General features: G+C 37.3%; 1 protein-coding gene across 2 annotated transcripts; it reads left to right on the top strand.

Moving 5' to 3' along the window:
* Positions 1-488: 488 nt before the first annotated feature.
* Positions 489-21,818, top strand: INTS13 (integrator complex subunit 13). 2 transcript variants are annotated; one of them, XM_076343396.1, is made up of 18 exons: positions 489-703; positions 2,055-2,286; positions 3,694-3,768; positions 4,566-4,768; positions 5,051-5,131; positions 6,353-6,443; positions 8,099-8,227; positions 8,368-8,391; positions 9,880-9,964; positions 12,540-12,629; positions 13,615-13,704; positions 15,209-15,387; positions 16,204-16,374; positions 16,775-16,929; positions 17,938-18,168; positions 19,328-19,467; positions 20,121-20,256; positions 21,111-21,818. In XM_076343396.1, exons 2-18 carry the CDS (start codon positions 2,062-2,064, stop codon positions 21,148-21,150), a joined length of 2,145 nt encoding a protein of 714 aa, XP_076199511.1. In that variant the 5' UTR covers positions 489-703; positions 2,055-2,061; the 3' UTR covers positions 21,151-21,818. The 2 variants fall into 2 exon arrangements, with proteins under 2 accessions (XP_076199511.1, XP_076199520.1); XM_076343405.1 differs by lacking the exon at positions 8,368-8,391 and having other exon boundaries at positions 490-703.
* The last annotated feature ends 2,144 nt before the right edge of the window (positions 21,819-23,962 follow it).

Below are 23,962 nucleotides of genomic sequence, written 5' to 3'. Positions count from 1 at the left end.
GCCTCTCCCAGCCGCCTCTCCCAGCTCTCGCGAGAGACGCCTCTCCGGCTCCCGTCGCTTCTCCTCGCCTGCCTATTGGCTACCTCCCACGCAAAACGGCCGACCCCTCCGCCGCCCGCCCCCCTCGGGGGCTCCCCAGCGTCTCGCGAGATCGTCGGCCGGGGGCTCCTCCTCCTCCGCGCCGTGCGGGAAGTGTCTGGCGGCAGGGCGGGGCGGCCCGCGCCCAGGCGGAGGGCCGAGCGGCGGGGCCGGGGCGGGCATGGGGGGCGAGTGAGGCCGGCCAGCCGCCGGGGCCCGGGTGGCTGGCGCCGCCGCGGCCGGGGAGCCGCGAGGGGAGGAGGGAGGGGAGAGGCGCTCCCCCCGCCAGCGCTGGGGGAGCCGTCGTGCCAGCGGCGTAAGTGGCCGCGCGGGGGTCTCGCGGCCTCAGGGGTGGGCGGAGCGGGGGGGGCTTCGGCCGCTTCTCCCACCCCCGCGGGCGCCGGGCGCGGAGGCAGGAGCTGGGCCCCGCGCTCGCCGCGGAGCCGGCGGCGGAGGAAGCGGTCGGAGGGGCATGGAGGTCGCCCGGCCGGAGGCGCCCGCGCCCGACCCCGTCTAGGGCGCCCCGCGGGCCTCATCCCTCCTCCTCGGAGCGAGCCCGCGGCCGGGCCCGGGCGCGGCGCGGAGCGGGAGCGGGACTTCTGCATCAGAGGAGGAGCCGGCCCAGGTAAGAAACACTTCCCTGCCCCTGGCCTGCGGGCGGGCGAGCACCGACCTCGCCTCCTCCGGACCCCGCCGGTGGCCTGCGGCCGTGCGTCCCTCCCGCCTGCCTCCCTCCCTCCCTGCCTGCCCTCGAGGAGCCAGCGCGGCTTCCCCGGCCCCTCGGGTGCTCTGCCAGCCTAAAGGTAGGATGCAAGTTCTGGGGCCGGGCCGGCCTTGGCTTCTGCCGAAAGGGGTGTGCCGTGCCCCGGCAGCTGCAGCTGTTGCTGAGGACGGGTGCGAAACGCGCCCCCCAGAGCCGGGGGCTGCCCGCAGCCTGACTTGTGTACGTCCTCAGTATTTCAACACTTTAGTTTCTTAAATGAGCTCATATATATTTTTTGGTTTTGTGTGTTCTGTAAGTCAGCAGTATTTGCGTGGACGAAATAGATTTTTATACTAGAAACGTTATGGAAAGATCTAGAAGTTGGATAAGTTTGATGAGGAGTGTTTGGTCAAAGATCAGTGGTCTAAGTAGCGCTAGTCTAAGATTAATTTTCATGTGTAGTTTGGGTCTCCAAGTTATGATGTCCACCCTAACACGAGGATCTGATGTTATAGTTGCTCCAAAAGTATTTCTTTCAGTGATGCTATAGGAGAGGGAAACCCAGTCTATCGATGTGAAACAGGAAAATGCACCACACTTCGTTGCAGAGTTCTCAGGCTCCATAGTTGGGAAGAATACAAGGGGTGCTCCTATGAGTCTTGTTGGATAAGAAACATTTACGTTATGGTTTCAGACTTGATATGTCTGTCAGTGAAAGATCAAAGTACAGATGCAAATACTCACTTGAAAAAAGAAAGATGTACCTAGCAAAGTGAAGGCTGAAAATCTACTTAAAAGTCTGATGTTTGTGCTACTTCAAGGTCTGTATAGCCTAGTCATAATTTTTTTTTTCCATGTTCCTTATTTTAAGAAATAAGCTTTAAATAGGAAGCAGTTTCTGTACTTTTTTTCTTAAAAGTTTCTTCTAATTAGAAAAGTGGGGAGGGTAATACTGTGCATCGTTGTTGCCTTTTCAACAGTATACTTTCACATTTTCTATATTTTTTCCTCCTGACAAAAAACAGTTTCTTCTGATTAGAAGTCTAGTATACTAAATATATGGACTAGTGGGAATTTTTGTAGTTTTTTAAAAGCTTAACAGTTTTGTAGGAGCTAATGTATGCAATATGTAATCTAAATACTGTAAGAGGTAGCCTCTTTAAAACTTGCATATTCTAGTAAGATAATTTTATACTATATAAATTGCACAGTGATCTTGTGATTTTTTTGCCTTGTACAATTTCTTTCTGATTTTAATATCTGTTTCTTTTAGGAAGAAAATGAAAATCTTTTCTGAGTCTCATAAAACTGTTTTCGTTGTGGATCACTGCCCATATATGGCAGAATCCTGCAGACAGCATGTTGAATTCGATATGTTAGTAAAGAATCGGACCCAAGGAATTATACCTCTAGCACCCATATCAAAATCACTATGGACCTGTTCAGTGGAATCGTCCATGGAGTACTGTAGAATAATGTATGATATTTTCCCTTTCAAGAAACTGGTAAGTTCTTCTAGCCATACTGCATATGATACTTGATAGTATAAGGGATATTTTCCCATTTTAATGAAGTCTTTTAATATCATTAGCTGTTGGTTAGATTAAAAGATCAAGTATAATTTATTATATAAAAATTTCTTTGTGCTGTTGATATGCTTTATAGCTATTTAAATTGGTTTGAGTAGTATATGAATCCCTTTACATATTTATTTTTGGGACCTTTCATTGTCACTTTAACTCAGTGCAAAACGTGAGGAGAGGTGCTTTAAGGTAACTTACAGATTTATTATTGTCTTCTCCTGAGCTGTAAGTCTACAAAAGCTTGAGTGAGGTATTGCTTCAAATTGAGTTTTGTTTCTAAACACACTTGGTAGCACTTCATAAGGTTTTTGCTATCAACTTTGAAGGAATTCTGGGCTTTAGGAAGAGGTAGGATTGCCCTGAAGCTACCAGTTTGAAAAAGTGGGAGAGCTTCCCTGCACACAGTGCCTTGTTTAGAAAAAATAAACAGAATGGTGGGTTCTGTAACATTGTATCATAAAGTAAGGTAACTAATCCCTGGTTTTTTAGATCTTTTCTCATTATTGAGTAAACCATTGTGCAATTTTTAAAAAAAAAGTTAACCTTGTGACAGTGGTATTGGTACAAAGTAGTGATGGTGGAATACTGGCTGTGTCAGAGAGCAGCTGAGGCAGAGGCAGGGCACTAACAAATACCTTCAGTAGTTCAGTGATTTGATGCACGTCAGCCGCGCTGCATTGATGGATTGCATGTCCTGGTTCTCAGACAACGAATGATTAATTTAAACTCCAGAGCATTTAATATACAGTCAAGTCCCGTTATGGGATTATATCAAGTGTATGCTTAATGGATTTGAATCAGTTGGCTGAACTGGAGTGTGTGGTATGAGAAACTGAAATTGAGTTGGAAAGTGTGCTTCCTCTTGACTTTTTTGTTGCCTTTAGAACATATTTTGCTATGTGATGTTTATTAAATTTTGCTAGATATTTACCCCAGTGGCCTACTGTGACAGTCTTTGGAGAATGATTTGCAACATTATAGTATAAGAATTTACTTTATTTTGTAGCTATTCTACTGAAAATATTACCTAATTATTAAAATACTTCATAATATCCTGCAATGCTAATTTGGTGTAGAGATTGATTTAGTGGCTTAAAAATACAAATAGAGTAAGAAGTTGTTAATCATAATGTCGCTAAAGGGGTAACTGAATATAGCAGAAGTGGATGCTTTTTGTATTGTTTTTGTCTTATTTTTAGTTTGGCTTGTTATTGCACATAACTGCAGAGTATCAGAAGAAAGACGTGTAATTCATGTTTGTTTGGATTTGGGGAAGTAGCCATAATGGCTGTTATCTTACATTTACATGTGCTTTTTTGATCCTTTTAGGTGAATTTCATTGTGAGTGATTCTGGGGCTCATGTCTTGAATTCTTGGACTCAAGAAGATCAGAACTTGCAGGAGGTATGCTTTGTAACTGTTCTTTTGTAAGTCTAGTTTAATTGCGGAATAAATAGCAGCTTCTTACCATGTTCGATATGAAAAAACTTTGGTTAAAATGTTGGTGGATCTGGTCTGAAATTATTGCGTAACAGAATTTTAAGAAATAGCCTGTGAGGCTGGACTATTCTATAGGTAGCTTTACATAATTTAAAAAGAACCCAGTAGCTTTGAGTATAGAGCTATATATTAAAATAAATGTTATGAAGAAATTACCTGTGTATTTCTTCTGTAATTTGGTGATACTTCTTGAATTTTAAATTTGGTTTTGTTTTTTTTTTACATTTGCACTATAGGCAAATAAACCATGTAAAAAAAATAAATTGTAAATATTCTTTGCTCTCGTTTTGTTTCATACTGAATGGGCTCATCCTCTGAAAAATTTACTTTGGGGAGGAACTGAATTTCCAAATTCTCAGAAAATGAAAGCAGATGGCAACTGGTAATGTTAGAATTTCTTTCAGGTATTGGATATAACTTGTTATTATAGCCAGGTATTTTTCTGTAATAAATGAGAATATTATATTCTCAAGGCTTAGTAACAATTAATAAATGAATTGCAAAGGATAATTTAGGGCCAAATGTTTTCTGGAAGGCTAGCGACATATAATGGTCTTTAATTGCTCTGTTTGGTTTTCTCCCAGCAATATTAATTTGCATGTAAAATAAGTTATAATGATGACGTTTCTCTTAACTGATCATTTTAACAAATGGCCGGAAAGTAATTTTCAATAATAATGTCTTTCTTTCTTTTTAACTAGTTGATGGCAGCATTAGCGGCTGTTGGGCCACCTAATCCTAGGGCAGATCCAGAGTGCTGCAGCATACTTCATGGTCTGGTTGCAGCAGTTGAAGCACTCTGCAAAATAACAGAATACCAGCATGAGGCTCGAACCATGCTCATGGAGAATGCAGAACGTGTTGGAAACAGAGGAAGAATAATCTGTATTACTAATGCGAAAAGGTATGTATGATAATGTGCTTCTACCATTTGGAAAAAAAAGTTATTTCATACATTTTTAGAAGTCTTTCATTGATTGTCATCAATCAGTGGCCTAAGGAGCTAGCTTTTTGGGGTTCTTTGTTAGATCATTTCTTGCCTTATTAAAGGTTTCATTTATGGAGGTCTGTTACAGTAGCAAACCAAAAATTTCCCACTTGAAATGGGAGAGCATTTAGTGGCATGTTGCTTTGAACGGGAGGATTGATTATCCTGCATTAAAAAAAATTTAAAATTTCTTTCTAGTGACAGTCATGTTCGGATGCTTGAGGATTGTGTTCAGGAAACCATTCATGAGCATAACAAGCTTGCCGCTAATTCAGATCAGTGAGTATGCTTTTTACAAACGTAGTTTCTCTTAATTCTGCGCGTGCCTGTTATATCCTCTGTGAAATATGGATGTATTTTTTCACTTAAAACTTATTCTAATGAACTGTTGGAATGAATGCTTCTGTGAAATGCAAGGTGCTAAATCATGATATTGTTGACTTAGAGCTGGTGTATAATTGTTAGCTTTTCAGTATCATCCTTTATCCTCATAGGACATTATTTCTTTAGGTTGTTACCTTCTACATCTTGCTCCAAAATGAGACGCGTAACTGTGCCTTGTTATATACTGTATATTGTAATCAGTAATGCATCTGATGCATTTTTTCTTGGTAACACTGCATTAATTTTACGTTCGTCTTTCTTCAACTAAATTAGCTAACTTCTTTGAAACTAGTTTTAAATTTCTAAATTATTGCGTTGCCTGACACTTCCCTTGAGATAAAGGAATCTCTTGAAATACAGGTTGCATCTCCTCTGAGAAGTCATTTTTCTGCCATATGTTTTGTCTAATTAAACAGTGAACTGTTTGGCCCAGGGACTGTGTGTTGCCTTGTAAAGTGTATAGTAGGTTGAGATCCTATTCTTGGTTGCTCCTTAGGCACTTAAATAGCAGAAGCAGGAATCTCCTATATTTACCTGCTGCGATTGCAGTTTCATGTATGTATAAAGGATACTGCCCCAGGGAATCGGGTTCGAAGTCCGCTGTAAAGACAGAAAAGTGGTCTCACTCCTGTAGGTAGAGATGTGGAACAATGTCTTGATCTCTCCAAGTTTTCAGCCGCATTAGGAGATAAGCATGCTATCTGGGTAGTTATTTTCATGTTCACTGGAATCCCCTTGGTAATACTTGCGTGCATGCATGGAGACACAAATCCTCTGTAGTGTCAATTTTCAGTTGAATGAAGCTGAACAGATTACATCAGTTAGGGATCTATTCCATTGATATGTCCAAAAAGAAACACAGTGCTATAGCATCTGAAGAGCTAGAAATGTTATACTTTTTATTTTTTTATTCTGATAAAAACTATTTTGAAGTATGTGCTTTTGAAAATTATTAATGTAACCTAGTTTCTACAGAATGCTTTCAGAAACAGTATGTTGTAATACATCTTTATGATTCTGTGTTCTAGAAATCAGATGAATCGTGGGAGAATGTATCTCATTTCTAGGAGATAGTCTGCCACACTATAGGCTAAACAGAATGTTTTTATTTTTAAGTCTAATGCAGATTCAGAAATGTGAATTGGTCTTAATCCATACTTACCCAGTTGGTGAAGACAGCCTTGTCTCAGATCGTCCTAAAAAAGAGGTAAGGAGCTTAAAATGAGAAAACTTATCCAAGGATTAAGAACCATGTCTGGTAAGGTGTAGGAAAAAGTACAGGTGATAATTCTTTGAAAAGTTGGCAGCCTGCATATTGCCATCTAAAGTGTATGCTTTGTTTTCTTGTTTTGTAGTCTTTGTGCATATATGGTATCCCCTTTTTTCATTTCATTACTTAAATTTCTTGCATTAATAATTCATGATTCTTTTTTTTTTTGGTGAAGTAAGCCTGTTAATGCCTTGGAATGATAGTCTTGGGTTTGATGGGTTTTTTTGAGACAGAAATGCACATTTAGGAACCTAGTGGAAAACCATCAACTACTTGGTGTGTTGAATAGGTTAGTTGAGTAACTTTCCTCCTATTCAAGCATAAGCCGCTAGCTAGCAGAAGCCCCGTTTTCCCAAATATCTGTTACTGAATGATGTGGATATTGTTCAGCACTGCGTGTTGCATGTTATCCAGACTAACATGTTAGCCATTTTTAGCCTTTTGGTTGAATGGTTTTCTCATGAAACCAAAATGAGCTTTTGTGTATAAATGCTGTTGTTCCAGTGTTAGCAAACAGGATGCCTTTTTAATGAAAAGCATTGGAAAGCATATCTGCTTCCAAGTGGAAGGGTAATATGTTGTAGGAATGTAGAATATGCTTGAAGTTCATCAAATACTTAAGTACCCTACAGGTACTTTTAAAGATTCTTTTACGAAGAGGTGGAAGGACGCAAGTAGGAAATTATTCTATATATTGACATCTCAGTTGTTCAATAACAAAAGCACATGTGCTCTGTGGACTTGTATGCTTAGTGGTGGTTGTTTGAAACCAAGTACGTACAAAATGTTTTGTAATACATTCTGCTCTTCATCAGTCTGCTCTGCTCAGTATTTTAATGTGCTGTCTGTAAGAAAGAGAAAAGACACAAGAAAGTCTTATTCTTAATATGAAAGGCATTTAGTCCTGCATATTATTTCATAAATAAAAAGGACTATAATAGCTACCTTCCCGAGATTCTTTTCTACAAAACACTTTTGTAGTTGTGCTAAAAAAATAAAATGTGAACAGAAGAGAATAAATTGACTACTCCTTTCCTCTATAAGACAGTCATCTTTAGCACTGGGTTTTTTGTGTTGGTTTTTTTTTTTCAAAAGCCTAAAACCAGTGTCCTTGTTGGCTAGGGAAAAATCAAATGCATCTTATGGCTTGTGTTTGTTTCCCTTGTGTATATATGATGCATTTACAGGTAGGTATATAAAAATTACTTTGTTCCTGTTACTCAGCAGGTAAAAGAGCAAAAAACTAGGCCCAGAGCTGCTATTAAGAGGATTTCTTCCCCATGTTGTGATACTAATTCTTCCTATTAAAAATTAATGACTCAAGTTTTTTAGCAGACTTCTAATTTTTTTGACAATTTGTAGCAACTGCAACTATAACAACTGACATAACCTGCAAACTTCTGAATGAGAAATAATTTTTGCTTCTTCCTTCTTAGTTTTCCATCGTGTGGGTTTTTTGGGTGGTAGTTTTTCCCCCAGTCGAATTTAGCAGTATAAATGTGCTTATTTTAGAGTTTCAGATGAATAATACTGTTACGTGGTACTACAGCCTAATCCATTAATACTATATACTCCATGTCAATTTATTTTAGCTTTCACCTGTTTTAACCAGTGAAGTGCACAGTGTCCGTGCGGGACGGCATCTGGCTACAAAACTGAATGTTTTAGTACAACAGCACTTTGATCTGGCTTCAACCACAATAACTAACATTCCTATGAAGGTAATATTGTGTCTATAGCTTTGTGTTAACTAGCTGCATCACTTCTAAATTTGTTTGAAAACTTTTAATGTTTATTTTAATTGAATTTTTACATTGATTTTTCTCTCCATATCATATTTTCTGTTTTGTTTTTTTATTAGCCCACATTCAATGTCTGTGACCAGGTTAGTAAAAATAAAGGGGGAAAAAAAAATAAAGAAGGATCACAGAACAAAATGTTGTATTGCTGAATCTCAATTTTTGATGTAGCAATACAAGTGTTATTTCAGTTCTGTTTATATTATTTTATATTAATACAATCTTGTTTACCTCAGATTACTTTGTCTGTGATTCTTTTGTCTTTTTCTAGCTGTGTTTAGATATTCTTGACCCTTGTGCATTATAGTGGCATAGTGAGTCTCTTTTTCCTCTGTTTCATTATCATGCCCACCCAACATAAAGGTGTTTGTAACTAATAGCTGATTTTTAACTAAAGGTTTTCCAGTAGGTTTTCCAGTTTGAAGATCCATAAACCAGAAATGGGGGGACGGAATATATCTAGTTAAGAAAGATATTAAATTAAACATCTTCTGTTCAAAGTTGTTTATCTCCCTATTTTTAATATTTTTTTTTATCACTACTAGGAGGAAAATCAGTGCAACTAAGAATTTCAAGTATTAAGTTTACAGTAATTTTCTGATCAGGCAGCAAGAGACAATTGAAACAGAAGTGTCAGTATTCAAACAAACAAAAAGGGCAGGGGCAGATAAACTTTCCTGATTTAAAAAATTCATCAAGGTCTAATATTGTCAATAGTTACTTGCATCTTTGAAAACTAGCAATATTGTATGGATTTTATAAGTTAAAACATGAAATTAAAAATTATTTTCACAGCTTTAATGAAACTTTGACATGGGTCATGGCATAAATGTGACTTAAGTTTGCAAATACCTTGTCTGTAACTTTCTGACCTGTGTGCTGCTGGTATGCCTCTCCCTTCTGCCTTTGTCCCTGTAGTAATAGACTATGTTGGGTTCTCTGTGGTTTTTTCCTTTTTTTTTTTAACTTGGAATAAATTACCAAGGTTACTGTTCTGTTTTTGCTAGTCCTCTGCAGCTGTTTAAAGATGCGGTGTCCTGTTTACAAACATCTATTTTTTTAAATTATAGAATTGCAACTGCAAGTACACTTCTTACTATCATTTCCTTGCACAGATATGTAACTTTGAAGTGTGTTTTTTGGTTTGGATTCTTGAGATTTTTAGTTATGAAAAGTAAAATGTAGTGCCCATTTCTTGCTGCTCAGTAAGTTGTAACTGCTGGTGGTATTCAATATGTTGTAGGCTTCCTTAACTTCACTAATTTAAACAAAAGTAGTTAAGCCTATTTTTTACTTATATCTTACACTATGCACCCTGTCATGACATTTGTATAAAGAGAAAACCATAGGGTTTCAAAAAAGGAAAAAAAGAGGAAAAGCAGGTGGCTGCGTCTTTAAACAGGTCAAAGAGCAAACAGTTTCCTCAACATTGCAATCCTGTTGTTGTCTGATGCACTTTGGAGACTTTTTGTTTTCTTCTGGAGTGAAAGGTAAACGTAGAATCATTCACTTATGAAAACAGTGATGTCTAGCTAAAATAATTATATTTATTCTTTCTACCTTCTCTTTTAAAGGAAGAGCAACATGCTAACACATCAGCCAACTATGATGTGGAGCTTCTTCATCACAAAGAGGCACATGTTGACTTTTTGAAGAGTGGTAAGTAGAAGTAGTCCTCTAAAAGTGGCTTTTGATCAGCCTGCTGGAAGTATTCACAAAGAAAGATTGTGAGCTTCAAATTGATGTAAATTTCAGGCATGATTTTCAGTTATTCCTTACAACCCAAGAACTTGATTTGTAATGTTGGCATTGTTTTACTCATTACTGGCATATTTTAATATAGTAATAAGGATATAACAATGAAAAAAACCAGGTCGAATTCATCAGACAAGGTTTCACATATGTTCAGGATATTTGTGTGAGATGAGACCCCAGATGTGCAGTGATTTTACAAAGAAAGTACCTCTTGTGGGTATTTGTGGAAAATTATTCCTTGCACAATTGAACTTTTAATCTGTCTGTTAAGTAATAATAGTTGACATCACTTACATCCCATAGGCCTGTTTATGACAGTAATTGCTTTGGAAAAGACAATAGTTATTGGGCTTTTGAGCTTTCTTGTTGTATTTGAAATACCTAGTATCCTTTTTGTAAATTTGGAATTATTACCTAGTATTCCTCTGAGGTGAATTTTTAATAACTGAGGTTAGAAAAACACAACGGTAAGCCTTATGCAAAACTATTTTGTTCAGGAAACAGTGCTTGATGTAAAATTTTCTTAATAAGTCAGGCTAAAAATTCTGTATTAGTAGAATTAAAAGCAAAGCCAAGCAGTGAAAAAACCCTCAGCCTGTGCCAGTGTGTTATGGAATACTTAGACTGTATGCCTTTTCAGTGCTGTCATCTCATTTGAAGCTTTCCAAGGCTTGTGTATGCTTTGTTTTCTCTTACTGCATTGATTGTAACTTCTGTTATATGATTCAGTACCATTAAAAGCTTGGTCTGATTTACTGTGTGTGTAGAATACGTGTACTTAGATATAGGCTGGTAGGTATTTGTTTTACTATCCGAAACTCTATTATATAGTTTTAAAGCATATTAGAGAGTTGATTGTGGTTTAATTTCTAAGAAGTGAAGAATTTAACAAATGAGTTATGTCAGAGTTGTTTAATAAAGAGTGGATACTTTTCTGAAGTTTGAAATCATACGGTCCGTAAGTAGCCATTTTAGGGAGCTTGTGCTTTTTCTCAAGGGGATTACTGTTACTCTGAGGAAAAGGAGATGACTCCTCATTATCATCTACAAGTACTGTGCTCCATATTTTAGTGGAGTGTATGATTAAAGATTGAGGACAAAGAATAGGATGTTACAGTAATGAATTCAGACTCACCTGAACTTGTGTTACCATACTGAAAGCATAAAACTTCATTGTAAGGGCTCAGAAAGAGTTTTCTAATACCTATTGGCTCAAGGAATAAGTCTGCTAGTGAAAGCCAAAAGCAAACTCCGACTGCAATTCCTCTTCAAATTTTTTCCATCAGAACTTTGAGAGGAAAAAGTCTGTTCTCAGATCCTGTAAATTTTGGTTTCTTTTGTTTTTAAATAAATCTTTCAGCTGTAGTAGCTCTGGTGCTAGGAAAGTAGGAATTCAGTTACATTGATCTTATTTCTGTGAAATGTTGCTAGAGAATTTTTAGATTAAATAAGTTTGGCCTTTAGATATTCTGAGACTTTCTAAAATGATCTCAGTTAATTTAACTGAAAAAAAATCAACTTTTGCAAGTGACCTGCATGATCAAACAAATCTTTTGAGTAAATGTCTTTGATATGAAATAAAACTTCTTACATGAGAGATTAGGCTAAACCCTAACATATTACATACAAAGTTGCATGTTGATGTATGTGTCTCATTCCTCCCAATTATTGTGGATTCGAGCATATTAAGTGACTGTGCTACTGTAATTCTGAAACTTCGTGCAAAACTCAGTTAATTCTTTCCTGAGATAACGTGAGTCAAAGGTCATGAAGAACCTCAAAACTCACCCGTAGAAAAGTAGTTTAATGTATTAAGGAGTATTGATAATGTCTGTTTTAAGGCCTTCAGGTGGTTTTTGCCAGACCAGTTATCAGTGAGATGTTGTATGAAAGTATTTTAATGATAAAACATCTACGGCCAGTAAAACATGTTGAGAGATGTTCAGATTGAATCCGACATAGCAAAGATACCGGATGATGAGACCAAATACTTCTTTCCCCAAAAAGCCTAACTTGCCTCATGTGCCTTTAGATCAGTTTCAGTCTTGGCTTTGGGATATAATATGTACAAGAAATGATCAGCTCTAATGTTTGTTAAGTGTTCTGATTTCTGTGTGGAAAATTTAAAAAGATACTGTCTTAAAGTCCTAGGCGTTTTAGAAGAAAAAAATTGCCTGTTATAGATAAAACAAACATATCTATAATTTTCTAAATGTTGAATCAAACCTATGGAACATACTCTAGAGCTGCAGTATTTTGTTTGCTGAATTGGTTTTTAAAATATATGCAATGGCTGCTGATTTTAAACTGCCACTGCTAATAACTCTTTTTTGCTTAAGTTAGATATCTAACCTTTTAAAATTAGATTACATTTTCTATATGCTCACGTTATAAATATTTTGTACCTTAGAAGTTCAGAGTTTTTTGATGTAATAAAGAAAATATGGCTGATCACACACTTTTTCTGACTATGTTGCAGGTGATAATCATATAGGTGGCAACAGCAGAGAAGGCACATTTAAAGAAACTGTAACATTAAAATGGTGTACTCCTCGAACAAATAGTGTGGGTAGGTAACATGGTGTCTTCCAAAACTGATATTCTAACTTGTGTTGAACACTGTTCTCTCCGTACACTGCTAAGAATCTGAACAAGGAGGTAATTTGCCTCTTGTTAATGCTGGTTTTACCTTTTGCTCTATAAACCTTGCTGCTGACTGCACCCTGCTTTACTAATGGTTGTATGATGCTCCTCTGATCTTAGCTAATCAGTGGTTTGTGTAAGAGGTGAGAGGGGTAGTAATGTTTTTTGGTGGCTTTTTTCAGTCTCTTTTTAAGTATCATGAAGTTTTTCCTTGATGACAATGTTCAGTAATTATTTGCCCGTCCCACAGGGCCAAGTATACCTGTCAGTTCCACAGTGGTGGTTTTTTAACATAGCAGCTTTGAGACATTGAATCTTTTTCAGTTTTAATTCTTGTTTGGGGCGGGATATCAAAGTACTATCTTTAGCACTTAGTGTGCTAAGTTAAAAGCTTTGTAAGGTAATTAAGTGTATGCAATGATACTATCAGTAGACTAGTTGCTCTATATTAACTTTCAAATCTGAGTAAGGGAGAGAGATCTCTACCTGAATCTGAGTAAAGGAGAGAAAAACAGGGAAGATTTGGGGTAACATAGGAACCACCTGGCCGTTCAGCTCATGCACCCTGTAGACTATTGGCAAGGTATGTTGACTCTTTGAGCCAGCAGGTCAAAAATATAGATAAGAGAAATAAGAGAAGGCTGACTCTACAGTGAAATAGTTCAGGAGATAAAGAACTGGAGGTCCTGCTGAAAATAGGGCTTGGGAATGTATTAGGTTCTCAGAGTTAGGGTACTGGAACGATTGTGAGGAGCTGGTGAAAGGAGCAGATTATTAGATCGAGAGACAGCTAGTCTTTTTAGTTCTGCTGATTGGGGAATAGCCTCTTCCTCTTCCTTTCTTTTATTTTGTGGGATGTTTTTTCTGTATGTGGAACTACCTCTCAACTTTTCTACTCATTTATTTTTCAGAATTACACTATTGCACTGGAGCGTACAGAATTTCACCAGTAGATGTAAATAGCAGACCTTCTTCATGCCTTACTAACTTTCTCCTTAATGGTAAATTTGTGTCCTTGGCTAATTATTTACTGTTATTTACTGGTTTAGTTGTTAATATTGTGAATAGAGCACTTACCACATTTTGGTTTGTACAGCAGTAAATGTCTATATACTGTAAAAATGTCAAGTTTATATTAACATGTCGTAGAAATAAGAGAAGAAAGTTGTTAAATGTACTCAAAGGCAAATGGAATGTGTTTTGAAACTTGAAGATGGGAGGAAAGATGTAAAGAAGGAGCAAGTATTGAATTCTGGTAGTTCTTTTCTGAATCCAAATGTAGAATACTTTTCACTTTATGCTACTTAGTAGGAAACACTGTGTTCAGTAGGTGATAGTGCACTCGATCACAATGCTTACTTTGACTATGGGAAAATACTAGCAACTTACATACATGCCTGATTTTTAGCAGATGTTGGGCAGCCTCAAAAAGCTCTTAACTGGGTTATGACCAACTAAGTATGTTGGTCAATTGAAGCAGACACGTGTACTGGGATCGGTCAAAAAGTATGTTAGATTGTTATCTTTTGTTTATCTGCAAGATCTTGCCCATTGCCATGAATAATCTTGCTATAAGAGATTGCCGTTGCCATTTAAGCCATTGCCAGGCTTAAAAAGGTAAGCCAAAGCTGTTTCTTCCAAACAAGTAATAGGTAGTCAATGTTGACTACATGTGGGGTTTTTTTTACAGTTTGCAAACAAAATTGCATTACAAACATCCTTTTAATAGGATGTTTTCTTCAGTCAAGTTATTTGAATGTCTAAATAAATGTGCAGTGGTTTTATTAAACGCTATATTTTTATGTATTTTTCCCTAAAGATTCTGTACTGAAAAAGTACTTTGATTAATAAAAATGGTTAGAACCAAAATTAATAGCATATTTCAGATAACCACTCTCTTCTGATCTTCTATTTTTGCTTCCTCATAACAATGACCTTATTTGGAGAATGCACCCTTTTATGCTTAGTATATTTTACTGGAAATAAGACAAAAGCGTTTTTATTTCTCTGAAAAACATTATCCATTAATGCATTAACAAATAGTATCAATTGATAACCTTTATACTCAAGTAGGTTATTTTGTTACTTTTTAGAAGTTGCTTTTAATGAGAGAGCTTCTGCAGTAGGGGCAGATAAGTTTAGTATACAACATAATCTGTAATAATTAAGAATGGCAAACTGCCCTTACACAATATACCGTTTTAATGTCTTACAAATACGTATTTTTCCTAAGAATAATGTCCTACAGAGAAAATGATTGGTTGGTCCAGGAGAGAGGCTTTTTGATCTTTCCGTGTAAAATTTACGAGCATGTGACACTGCGTTCCGTGTAAAGACATGGAGTGAATACTCAAAGGAGATAGCAGTTTCTCATTCAGCTAGGGGAAAACACAACTTTGATGAATTCAGAGTCTTACTGGCTAGGTACAAACCTGTATTGAGTATAGTTTTTAACTTAAAATTGCAGCACGCAGTAACTAATGAAACTGATCTCATTTCCAACAGGTCGTTCTGTTTTGTTGGAACAGCCACGCAAGTCTGGCTCTAAAGTAATTAGTCACATGCTCAGCAGCCATGGAGGAGAAATTTTTCTGCATGTATTAAGCAGCTCGCGATCAATTCTAGAAGATCCCCCATCAATTAGCGAAGGGTGTGGTGGAAGAGTCACTGACTACCGGATTACAGTAAGATTCTTTTATTTTTGTGGTTTTTTTTCTTTTTTCTTAAGTTGTTGCTTATCTCAGATGACAAGAGATGTAGTGCAATGTGTAAAGGAAACGTTGGTACGTTTTCTGGAGAGCTGGAGTGGATTGCATGGTCAAACTTCTTTGTATTACTGATACATATTTAGTACAGAGTAGTACATCTGCTTATTGTTATGACTGCTTCACAGAATCCTTTCCGTGTCAAGGAAGTACTTGCCTCCTTGTGCACTAGAAGTATTTAAAGTTTGTTCTTATTCTAGAATAACATTTTTCTTGGCAAGTTTTTTTTCTGTGGGCTGGATACATGCAGGACTATATCCTGCTTATTGTCAGACGGATAGATTGCACATGAATGGCTTGAACAGTAGATAGAAAAGATGAAGTTGTCAGCTTTGAATCCTGGCTATGGAGCAGACAATCCGCTGGCATTCATTTTGGTTTTTTGCTTTATTTTTTTCAACACATCCTTTGTATCTGTTGTAAACAAGCAGAAGTGGCTTCCAGAAAAACATAATAAAACTCTTACCATACATGAAATACCTTGCAGATCCAGAAGGCCTCCTCATCAAAAACCTTGCATCAGTTTTTAACCCATATTTTTATACAACTATTTTTGTGTTCACTCTGAGTAATGTACATCTGAAAGCTAGAAACAGGGCTCTGGTTGTTAGGGTCAAATTTAGCGGTGGGGATGGTACACGGTTAGTGATAAGCAAGACTATGCTGTTTTGCCCGTTCAGTGAAAGTCACTTTATTAGAGAAATGCCTAATTGTATCTTGTTTGGTTATCATTAGGATTTTGGTGAATTTATGAGGGAAAACCGATTAACTCCTTTTCTAGAGCCCAGATGTAAGATCGATGGAAGTCTTGAAATTCCATTGGAACGTGCAAAAGATCAGTTAGAGAAACATACTCGTTACTGGCCTATGATTATTTCTCAGACTACCATCTTCAACATGCAAGCTGTAAGTAACCTGGGGTTTGTAACGTTTTATTCTGTTTTAGATTGTTTCACCTTGCCACTTGATGAAATATTAACTCTATTTTATGATAAATCACTTGCCACAAAATCAGTTTATTTTCAGCTTTATTTTCACTTAAGTACTCTGTATTTAATGCCAGTAGGTTATTGGAATGCCATCTAAATAAGGTGGAATATTTGAATCTGACAGCTATAGTGCTGCTGGGTAAAGACGATGTGCATCTGCTTATACTTGCTCAGAGTTATTACTAAATTGAGGGTAACAGGGAGTGTTTTTGTTGTGTGTTGTTCCATGGTTCCGTTGCCTTTGATTTCTTTCTTCCTGTTTCTCTCCTGCGGCATACACAGATCTTCGCGTTGTTGACTCTTGTTTTGTCTTACAGGTAGTGCCATTAGCCAGTGTGATTGTAAAAGAAGCAATGACTGATGAGGATGTTCTGAATTGTCAAAAAACAATATACAATTTGGTAGACATGGAGAGGAAAAATGATCCGCTGCCAATTTCAACAGTTGGTACCAGAGGAAAGGGTCCAAAAAGGTTACATGCATATCTCTTTTTGTTGATGCTGGACTTTTTCCAGAAATACTCTATTGACATTATTTTCATACCAAATTTTTAAAATTTGGCCAAAGGTAATACGTAGTAAACTAAATGCTGTACATACGCAAAACAAATGCTGTGAATACTTTGCCTGCATCATTTAGGGGCTATGACAGTACTGATATTGCTGTATGTTAGGAAAAAAATACATCATTTTATTACCCAAGAATTGCGAGTATGTTAAAAAATACGAAAGCAAAGATGGTCATCAAGAAAGGTAAGAGATTGATACAAGCTAGGACAGAGAAAATGGAATAATTTCAAATTAATAGAAAGGAAAACTTAAGCATATTATAAATGAACAATGCTTTAGAATTGGGTTATATTAGAATAGTCAAATCCTGTTGAAACAGTTATTTAAAATACGGGCTACTCCTTTAAAACAAGCATAGAATATCCTGATATCTTAGTCATTGTGATGTGCGTTGTATTTCCAAGAATTGGCTGAAAAGAAATTAAACTACAGAAGATTTGCCCACGTGACTGGAAGTTATTTACAGTAGCATGATACAATTCTTTTAAAATTTTTTTATCTAAAGAATTAAATAGTAAGTAATTTGCATGTCAGTACCTGAGTGGCCCTCTGCATATCCTGACACTGCATAGTTAGCAAACACCTGAGAGGATTCAGAAATGCCTTTTGGCAGTGAGGTCTTGCGGAAGTTAAGAATTTTATTTCGGTGGACATAGTCTATTTCAATTTAAACTTAACTCTGGATGTTAATTGGGAAATGTTAAATGCAATGTGGTTTCAAGTTTCAAGGATGGAGTAATCCCAGGTGGATAGACCTCCAGTACAAGAGGACAGAGAATCTGTTCAGAGTTATTTTTGGTTTTGGGTTTTTTTTTTTGTTTCTTAAGGTCTGTTTTTTAACCTTAATTTATTCAGTGGTTTAATGATCTAGGTAATCCTGTATGTAATATCTTTTTTCTGGCCTTGCTTAGAGACGAACAGTACCGGATTATGTGGAATGAATTGGAGACCCTTGTACGAGCACACATAAACAACTCTGATAAACACCAGCGAGTCTTAGAATGTTTGATGGCTTGCAGAAGCAAACCCCCAGAAGAAGAGGAGCGCAAGAAACGAGGTAGAAAGAGAGAAGACAAAGAAGATAAGTCAGAGAAGTTGGGCAAAGACTATGAATCAGATAAACCATGGCAAGAATCAGAAAGGTAAATTTTCTGAAGTGAGATAAAACTGTAGCATAATAATTTTTGTCCTGCTACTTCAAAGGGGAGAGGAATTGCAGTGAAACAGTTGCAGGTTTCAATTTGATGTGTTCATGCTTGTAACCTTGGCTTACTACCAGTGAGTGTGGATCCCAAGGTTTTTTTGGATCAGTCACCACTACCGAGCTTGGGAAATGGGCATCTTATTACGGTGCCTGCTTATCAGACTTTTCAAATTAACATATTTTACAAGCAGTATGGTTCTTGGACAAGTTGTTGACCGCTTAGCAGGGCTTTGCAGCTTGAGGAGTTGCTGCTGTTGGATTTTATCATAATCACACTGCCTATTAGACGTTCAACTGCTTTATAGAAATATAAAACATGACTAAAAACTCGGGACAGGCAGTTATTTTCTCTTGAGCTGTAGATAATTTAGTGTTCAGGTGGATAAACAATCCAGATTGATATGGCTCTTCTCTTTAGTTGAATGTCAGGATTGATTGTCTGTATATGATTCATGTTGTTATTGTAACTTGTCTAAGTGGTAAGCATCTGTCAGTCTTTTCTGTTTTCTGTCTTTCAAACTACTATTCTAAAGAGATCAAAAAACTCTCATGGTAGTAAGCTTAATTTGCATATGTTTTGTGCATGCTGTGATCATTTAGGATAGGAGGACCTTTTCACCTACATTACTGTCACCACGCTGATGACCTTTCATGCCTTTCTGTGTATGATCAAATCCATTCCTACAATTGCTTTTACTTTCACATGTGGAACAAACATGGGGACTGAGATAAAAGGGATTTGGTATAGAACGGGTCTGAATTCACGTAGAAAAGATAATAGGAAATTGCGTGGTATTTTTGTATATTCATTGTTACTTAGTCTTTCCTTCAAAATTCAGAATGATCGACTGTCTCAACTATGATATAAATACTACTAACTTAAATTATATTTTAAGATCCTTACCTTTACTTAAGGCTTTATCCAGAGGATTATTTGGCTAGTCTTCCCTGTTGTTTTTCACCCATTCCAAGGGGTCAAAAGAAATTTTCTTATGATATGGGTTGCGTATAACTTGGAGGAATACCAAATGGTATCGAGAATCATATGTGCTGCTCTAGCAGATTTTGCTTCACTGTTTTCCTTCCCTCTCAAAAAGGTTAAAAGGTCTTTTGGATCGTGAAAAAGAAGAACTAGCAGAAGCTGAAGTTATCAAAGATTCCCCTGATTCTCCTGAGCCACCCAACAAAAAACCTCTTATTACAATGGATGAAATGCCCACAGTTGAAAAGGCAAAAGGTAAACCGGAAGAATTGCAACAGATTATTTCTTTTAAAGATAGAAGTTGTATCAGTCTGTATTTTCTAAAGTAATGAGATGAATCTTCTTGGAGTTAAAGTGAGGATAATTTTTAATTAAACACTCAATGTTGAGAAATTCTTGATAAATGTTAACCTCAACATGTAAAAAGAGAGATACCAAGACACTGCGTGGGTCTGCTGATAGGCACTTGGGTTGACAGGGGGTTGGACGAATTTCTGCTGGTGTTATTTGAGCTACTGTATGTCAGAAATGCTATTTAAGGACAGGTATCAGAAATCACTGTCTCCTGCTGACTAATAAATATAAACATGCCTAAGCAGGATAATTGTCGGAATGGGCAGTTCTCACTGGCTTCTCTTCCTTGGTGTGAGCTCTTATCTGCCGCAATGGCTGAGCTGATGTTCAGATTCTGCATTTAAAGCAAAGTCAATCTCACATGAAGCAACTACTCAGCTGTTATCACTTTGCTTTTTTGATTTAGTTAGCCTCTATTATAAGGTTGTTTAATATTAGCGGTTTTAATATGTTGTACTACCATAGTCTGTAATTTCTTGTAAGCCTTTATAATAATATAATGTTTAAGAATTCAGAAATTAAACCACTTAGACTCTTTTTACTTGCAATTTTAGGGCCAATGTCCTTGCTGTCCTTATGGAGCAACAGGATTAATACTGCCAACTCTAGGAAACACCAGGAATTTATTGGTCGTTTGAACTCTGTCAACAATAAAGCTGAGCTATATCAACATCTGAAAGAAGAAAATGGGTTTGTATCAGTAAATGCATCACTACAAATATCTTAGCAGTAGTCAATATGCAGTATGGAGGAATACTGCAGTTACAGCATTAAAAAGACTCCTTACATTTTAATCCTCAGAAGAGTATAAATACATTCCTTTGTCTCAGCATTGCTGGAGAATTATGGTAGTGTTTGCTTTTCAGTTGTTTGCATCTGTGCTGAGCAAGGCTGAACGCTGATGAATGGTCTTCCCTGTGCCTTAGTGATTGCCCTTGCAGGAAAACTCTTACACTTCAGGGGGTTAAATGGTAGCTAAGTTGAGCTTTCTTGTGCCAGTCTGTTGCTTGCTTTAGCTTCCAAAGGAATGGCTAATATAAAAATATTGTCGATAATAGAGTGGTTGAATCTTATGCTGTGTTGTAACGAAGTTGAATAGTAGTCCATGTTCTACCAAAAAATACTGAAAAACCAAACCAACCTCCTCTTAAGTAAGTAAGAGTGGTGGTAGTCAATGATCAGTGTAAGAGGGGTGAAAATGAAGACCTTGAAACAAACTGCTAAAGCTCAAATTTTAGAAATAGATTCTCTGTAGTCACATGAATATGGGCTTTTGTCTTTTGGTGAGGTTGATAATGGATAGATAGCTTTTTGCACTTGTTGCTGGAAAGTTTCTTTGCAGAAACCCTTCCTTTATGTACTGATTGCTGGTTAAAGAAGTATTAAGAGGAGATAAGATTGTGTATGTTGGGGGCAGGGAGAGATGGGATGGTTAGTGATGTAAAAAATATTTATTAAAAAAATATTTAAGTCTGTTTTTTTTTCTTAATCTGTTGATTGTATTTCCAATAAGGAGCCTTACCAATTGTTGTCTTGCATTTCAGAATGGAAACGACGGAAAATGGAAAAGCAGGCCGGCAGTGATGATTAATTTTGTTTCTTTGGACAAAACTTGGCCGAATTGCAAAAATATTTAATGCTGGAATTGATATTGGTACCATTTCAGTACAATTGTATAGCTCTGTTTTGATTGGCTTTTACATTTTTCTATTCTTATTTTTGCTATGAAATATGAAATCAGCATATCACATTAAATGAATAGTGTGCAAATAGCTGTCCTGAAGTATTTTACGGTCATGTTTTTAGGATGAAGAAAACCTGTGCTGCCATGGACTAAATCAAGTAATCAAAAATGTTAGTCGGAGTTTAAAGTCCTTTCCCATAAATATTGCTTAATATTTCAAAATCAGTGATGACTGTTTTAAAAAAATATTCAACTAATTGATAATTAACTGATAATATTGTTTATTTTGGTTCATGAATACTTTTATTTATATGAAACTTCCTCAGGAGTCCAGAATTATGGAAAAGACCGCACACTGAGTACGTAGTCACTGAGCTGATAAAATGCCAGTCTTGGTTTTCAACTAAGGGGTGGGAGAGTGAGTGGTTTTACAGATAAAAATTGTTGGTTTAAGGACTTTTAAAAATTGACTAGAAATGATCTTTAGAAAGCAAAGCCTTTCAGATTGTTGTGCTGGAGTTAAGTCTTTGTAAGCAAAAGTAAAATAAAATTTTTGCTAATCATTAAATTATTTTTTTGATGAAATATGCCCTCTAAGACACCTGTGGTTTTAGGTCTAAGCTTTTTGAATGTCATGGGGAGACTTATTCTGAATATTAGTGTCTGTGAAATGACAAAGTAGATGATCTGTCTTCAGTTTCTTTTGAGTAGAGCCTCTTTTTCTCTTAATGGAGAGTAGAATTCTCAAACGGGAAAACTCTCTCACCCAGTGTCTGTGATCTAATCCCTTGTAAGATTTTGGGTTGGCTTCCAAATGGGTCAACTTGAGTGGGCTAAGGAAAGATGAATAGCTAAGCTCTCCAAGTATATCAGCCTTCCTCTGATCTGCATCCGTTGCCTTATTCTAGCTTGTGTAAGCAATTGAAGGTCTCATAGATTTGGTATGTTATAGTTGAAGTTGATTTAAGACACATCTTTGTGAGCTTTTCTGAAACTAAATATATTCATATTTCTTCACCTGAAACTTCAGATACCATAGTTCGTGATGACTAGATCTGAACACAAATATCATGCAAGTATTCTTTGCTTACATTGGTAGCTGAGTCCTTTCTTCAGCTGTGTTAAAGTACCATGTATAGTTTTAAGATGATTATTTAGCCACTGTGATGCAGATGTGTTTTCTGTTAAATGACTTCAGAACAATTTTTACAGAGTGATTAAAGAGTACTTGCATTATAGTATTTTTTTACCATATTCTAAAACTTAGGTAGCTTTTACAGGAGCATTGTGTAATTTTTGGAGGTCCTGAAGTCTGCAGACTTTTATTTTCACTACTGAATTGAAAATAGTATGTCCTGCATCACCACATCTCTTGATATCCTATCTGAAATGTTCTGATGGAGAAAACTACCGTGGAATTATTGTTTCTCACAAGTTTCTGAGTTTTTAATGAAATTGTACTGCGTATCAGTCTGGATATTTCTCTTATTTACTAAAGGAGTTTTAAAGTCTGGAACCTAGGGAGCATGTAAATGTCAGCTTTCTGCAATTTGTTGCTAGTCTAGAGAAGTATAACTGAAAAGCTTATCCCGTGCCTTGGGGAATTGTGTGTATTGCATCTCCTGATGTGCTGTTAATATTCAGCTGCAGTCCTTAAATATGCACAGGAATTAAATACTTTATTAGAGGAAAAGAAAAATTCTGCACCTGCTATTAAAACATGTATTTGTTTAGCTTGTTTACTAACTACATTTTCCACTTTTGGAACATCTGCCAGGTAAGACTGTTAAGTGATTAAATGAACTGGGCCCGATTCTCCAAGGTGGTTGACTGTGGGCTTGTATTCTAAGTACTTGAAGAGTCTTACTGAGACATGAGATATTGCAAGGGCTGATGTTTCCTGCAGTAATCCTTTAGATTTATATTTTGCCAATCTTCTGTCTAGACTACAGCGAATTACTGCTGCTTTGTTGACTTTTACATCAAACTTTAGAGCTGGTTTATAGCTGGATGGCTTCTGGAAAGCATTGAAGTAGTCATCTAGAGGAATTTGTATTTATCCAAAAAGTTACTCAACACTGTAAACCCAGACAAGTGCTACTCATTCATGCAAGATGATGTAAATCCTGTCACTACTGTCATATTCACAGAGCAACTGCTGTCCCAAAAAAAGAACATAACATAGAATCATAGAATCATAGAATCATTGAGGTTGGAAAAGACCTCTAAGATCATCGAGTCCAACCGTCAACCCAACACCACCATGCCCACTAAACCATGTCCCTAAGCGCCTCATCTACACGTCTTTTAAAAACCTCCAGGGATGGGGACTCCACCACTTCCCTGGGCAGCCTGTTCCAATGTTTCACCACTCTTTCAGTAAAGAAATTTTTTCCTTACATCCAATCTAAACCTCCCCTGCCGCAACTTGAGGCCATTTCCTCTCGTCCTATCGCTTGTTACTTGGGAGAAGAGACCAACACCCACCTCGCTACAACCTCCTTTCAGGTAGTTGTAGAGAGCGATGAGGTCTCCCCTCAGCCTCCTTTTCTCCAGGCTGAACAGTCCCAGTTCCCTCAGCCGCTCCTCATAAGACTTGTTCTCCAGACCTCTCACCAGCCTCGTTGCCCTTCTCTGGACACGCTCCAGCACCTCAACGTCCTTCTTGTAGTGAGGGGCCCAAAACTGAACACAGTAGTCGAGGTGCGGCCT

Source organism: Aptenodytes patagonicus, chromosome 1, assembly GCF_965638725.1.
Source record: "Aptenodytes patagonicus chromosome 1, bAptPat1.pri.cur, whole genome shotgun sequence".
Classification (NCBI taxonomy): domain Eukaryota; kingdom Metazoa; phylum Chordata; class Aves; order Sphenisciformes; family Spheniscidae; genus Aptenodytes; species Aptenodytes patagonicus.
Note: the sequence above shows the minus strand (reverse complement) of the source record. Positions and strands in the feature narration are given on the sequence as shown.

What these genes read in the sequence shown, in the direction of transcription:
- INTS13 (XM_076343396.1), top strand. Translation starts at nt 2,062, where the DNA reads ATGAAAATCTTTTCTGAGTCTCATAAAACTGTTTTCGTTGTGGATCAC. An exon ending in TTTTCCCTTTCAAGAAACTG is followed by an intron (nt 2,287 to 3,693) that starts GTAAGTTCTTCT and finishes TGATCCTTTTAG; the next exon opens with GTGAATTTCATTGTGAGTGA. An exon ending in CAGATCGTCCTAAAAAAGAG is followed by an intron (nt 6,444 to 8,098) that starts GTAAGGAGCTTA and finishes AATTTATTTTAG; the next exon opens with CTTTCACCTGTTTTAACCAG.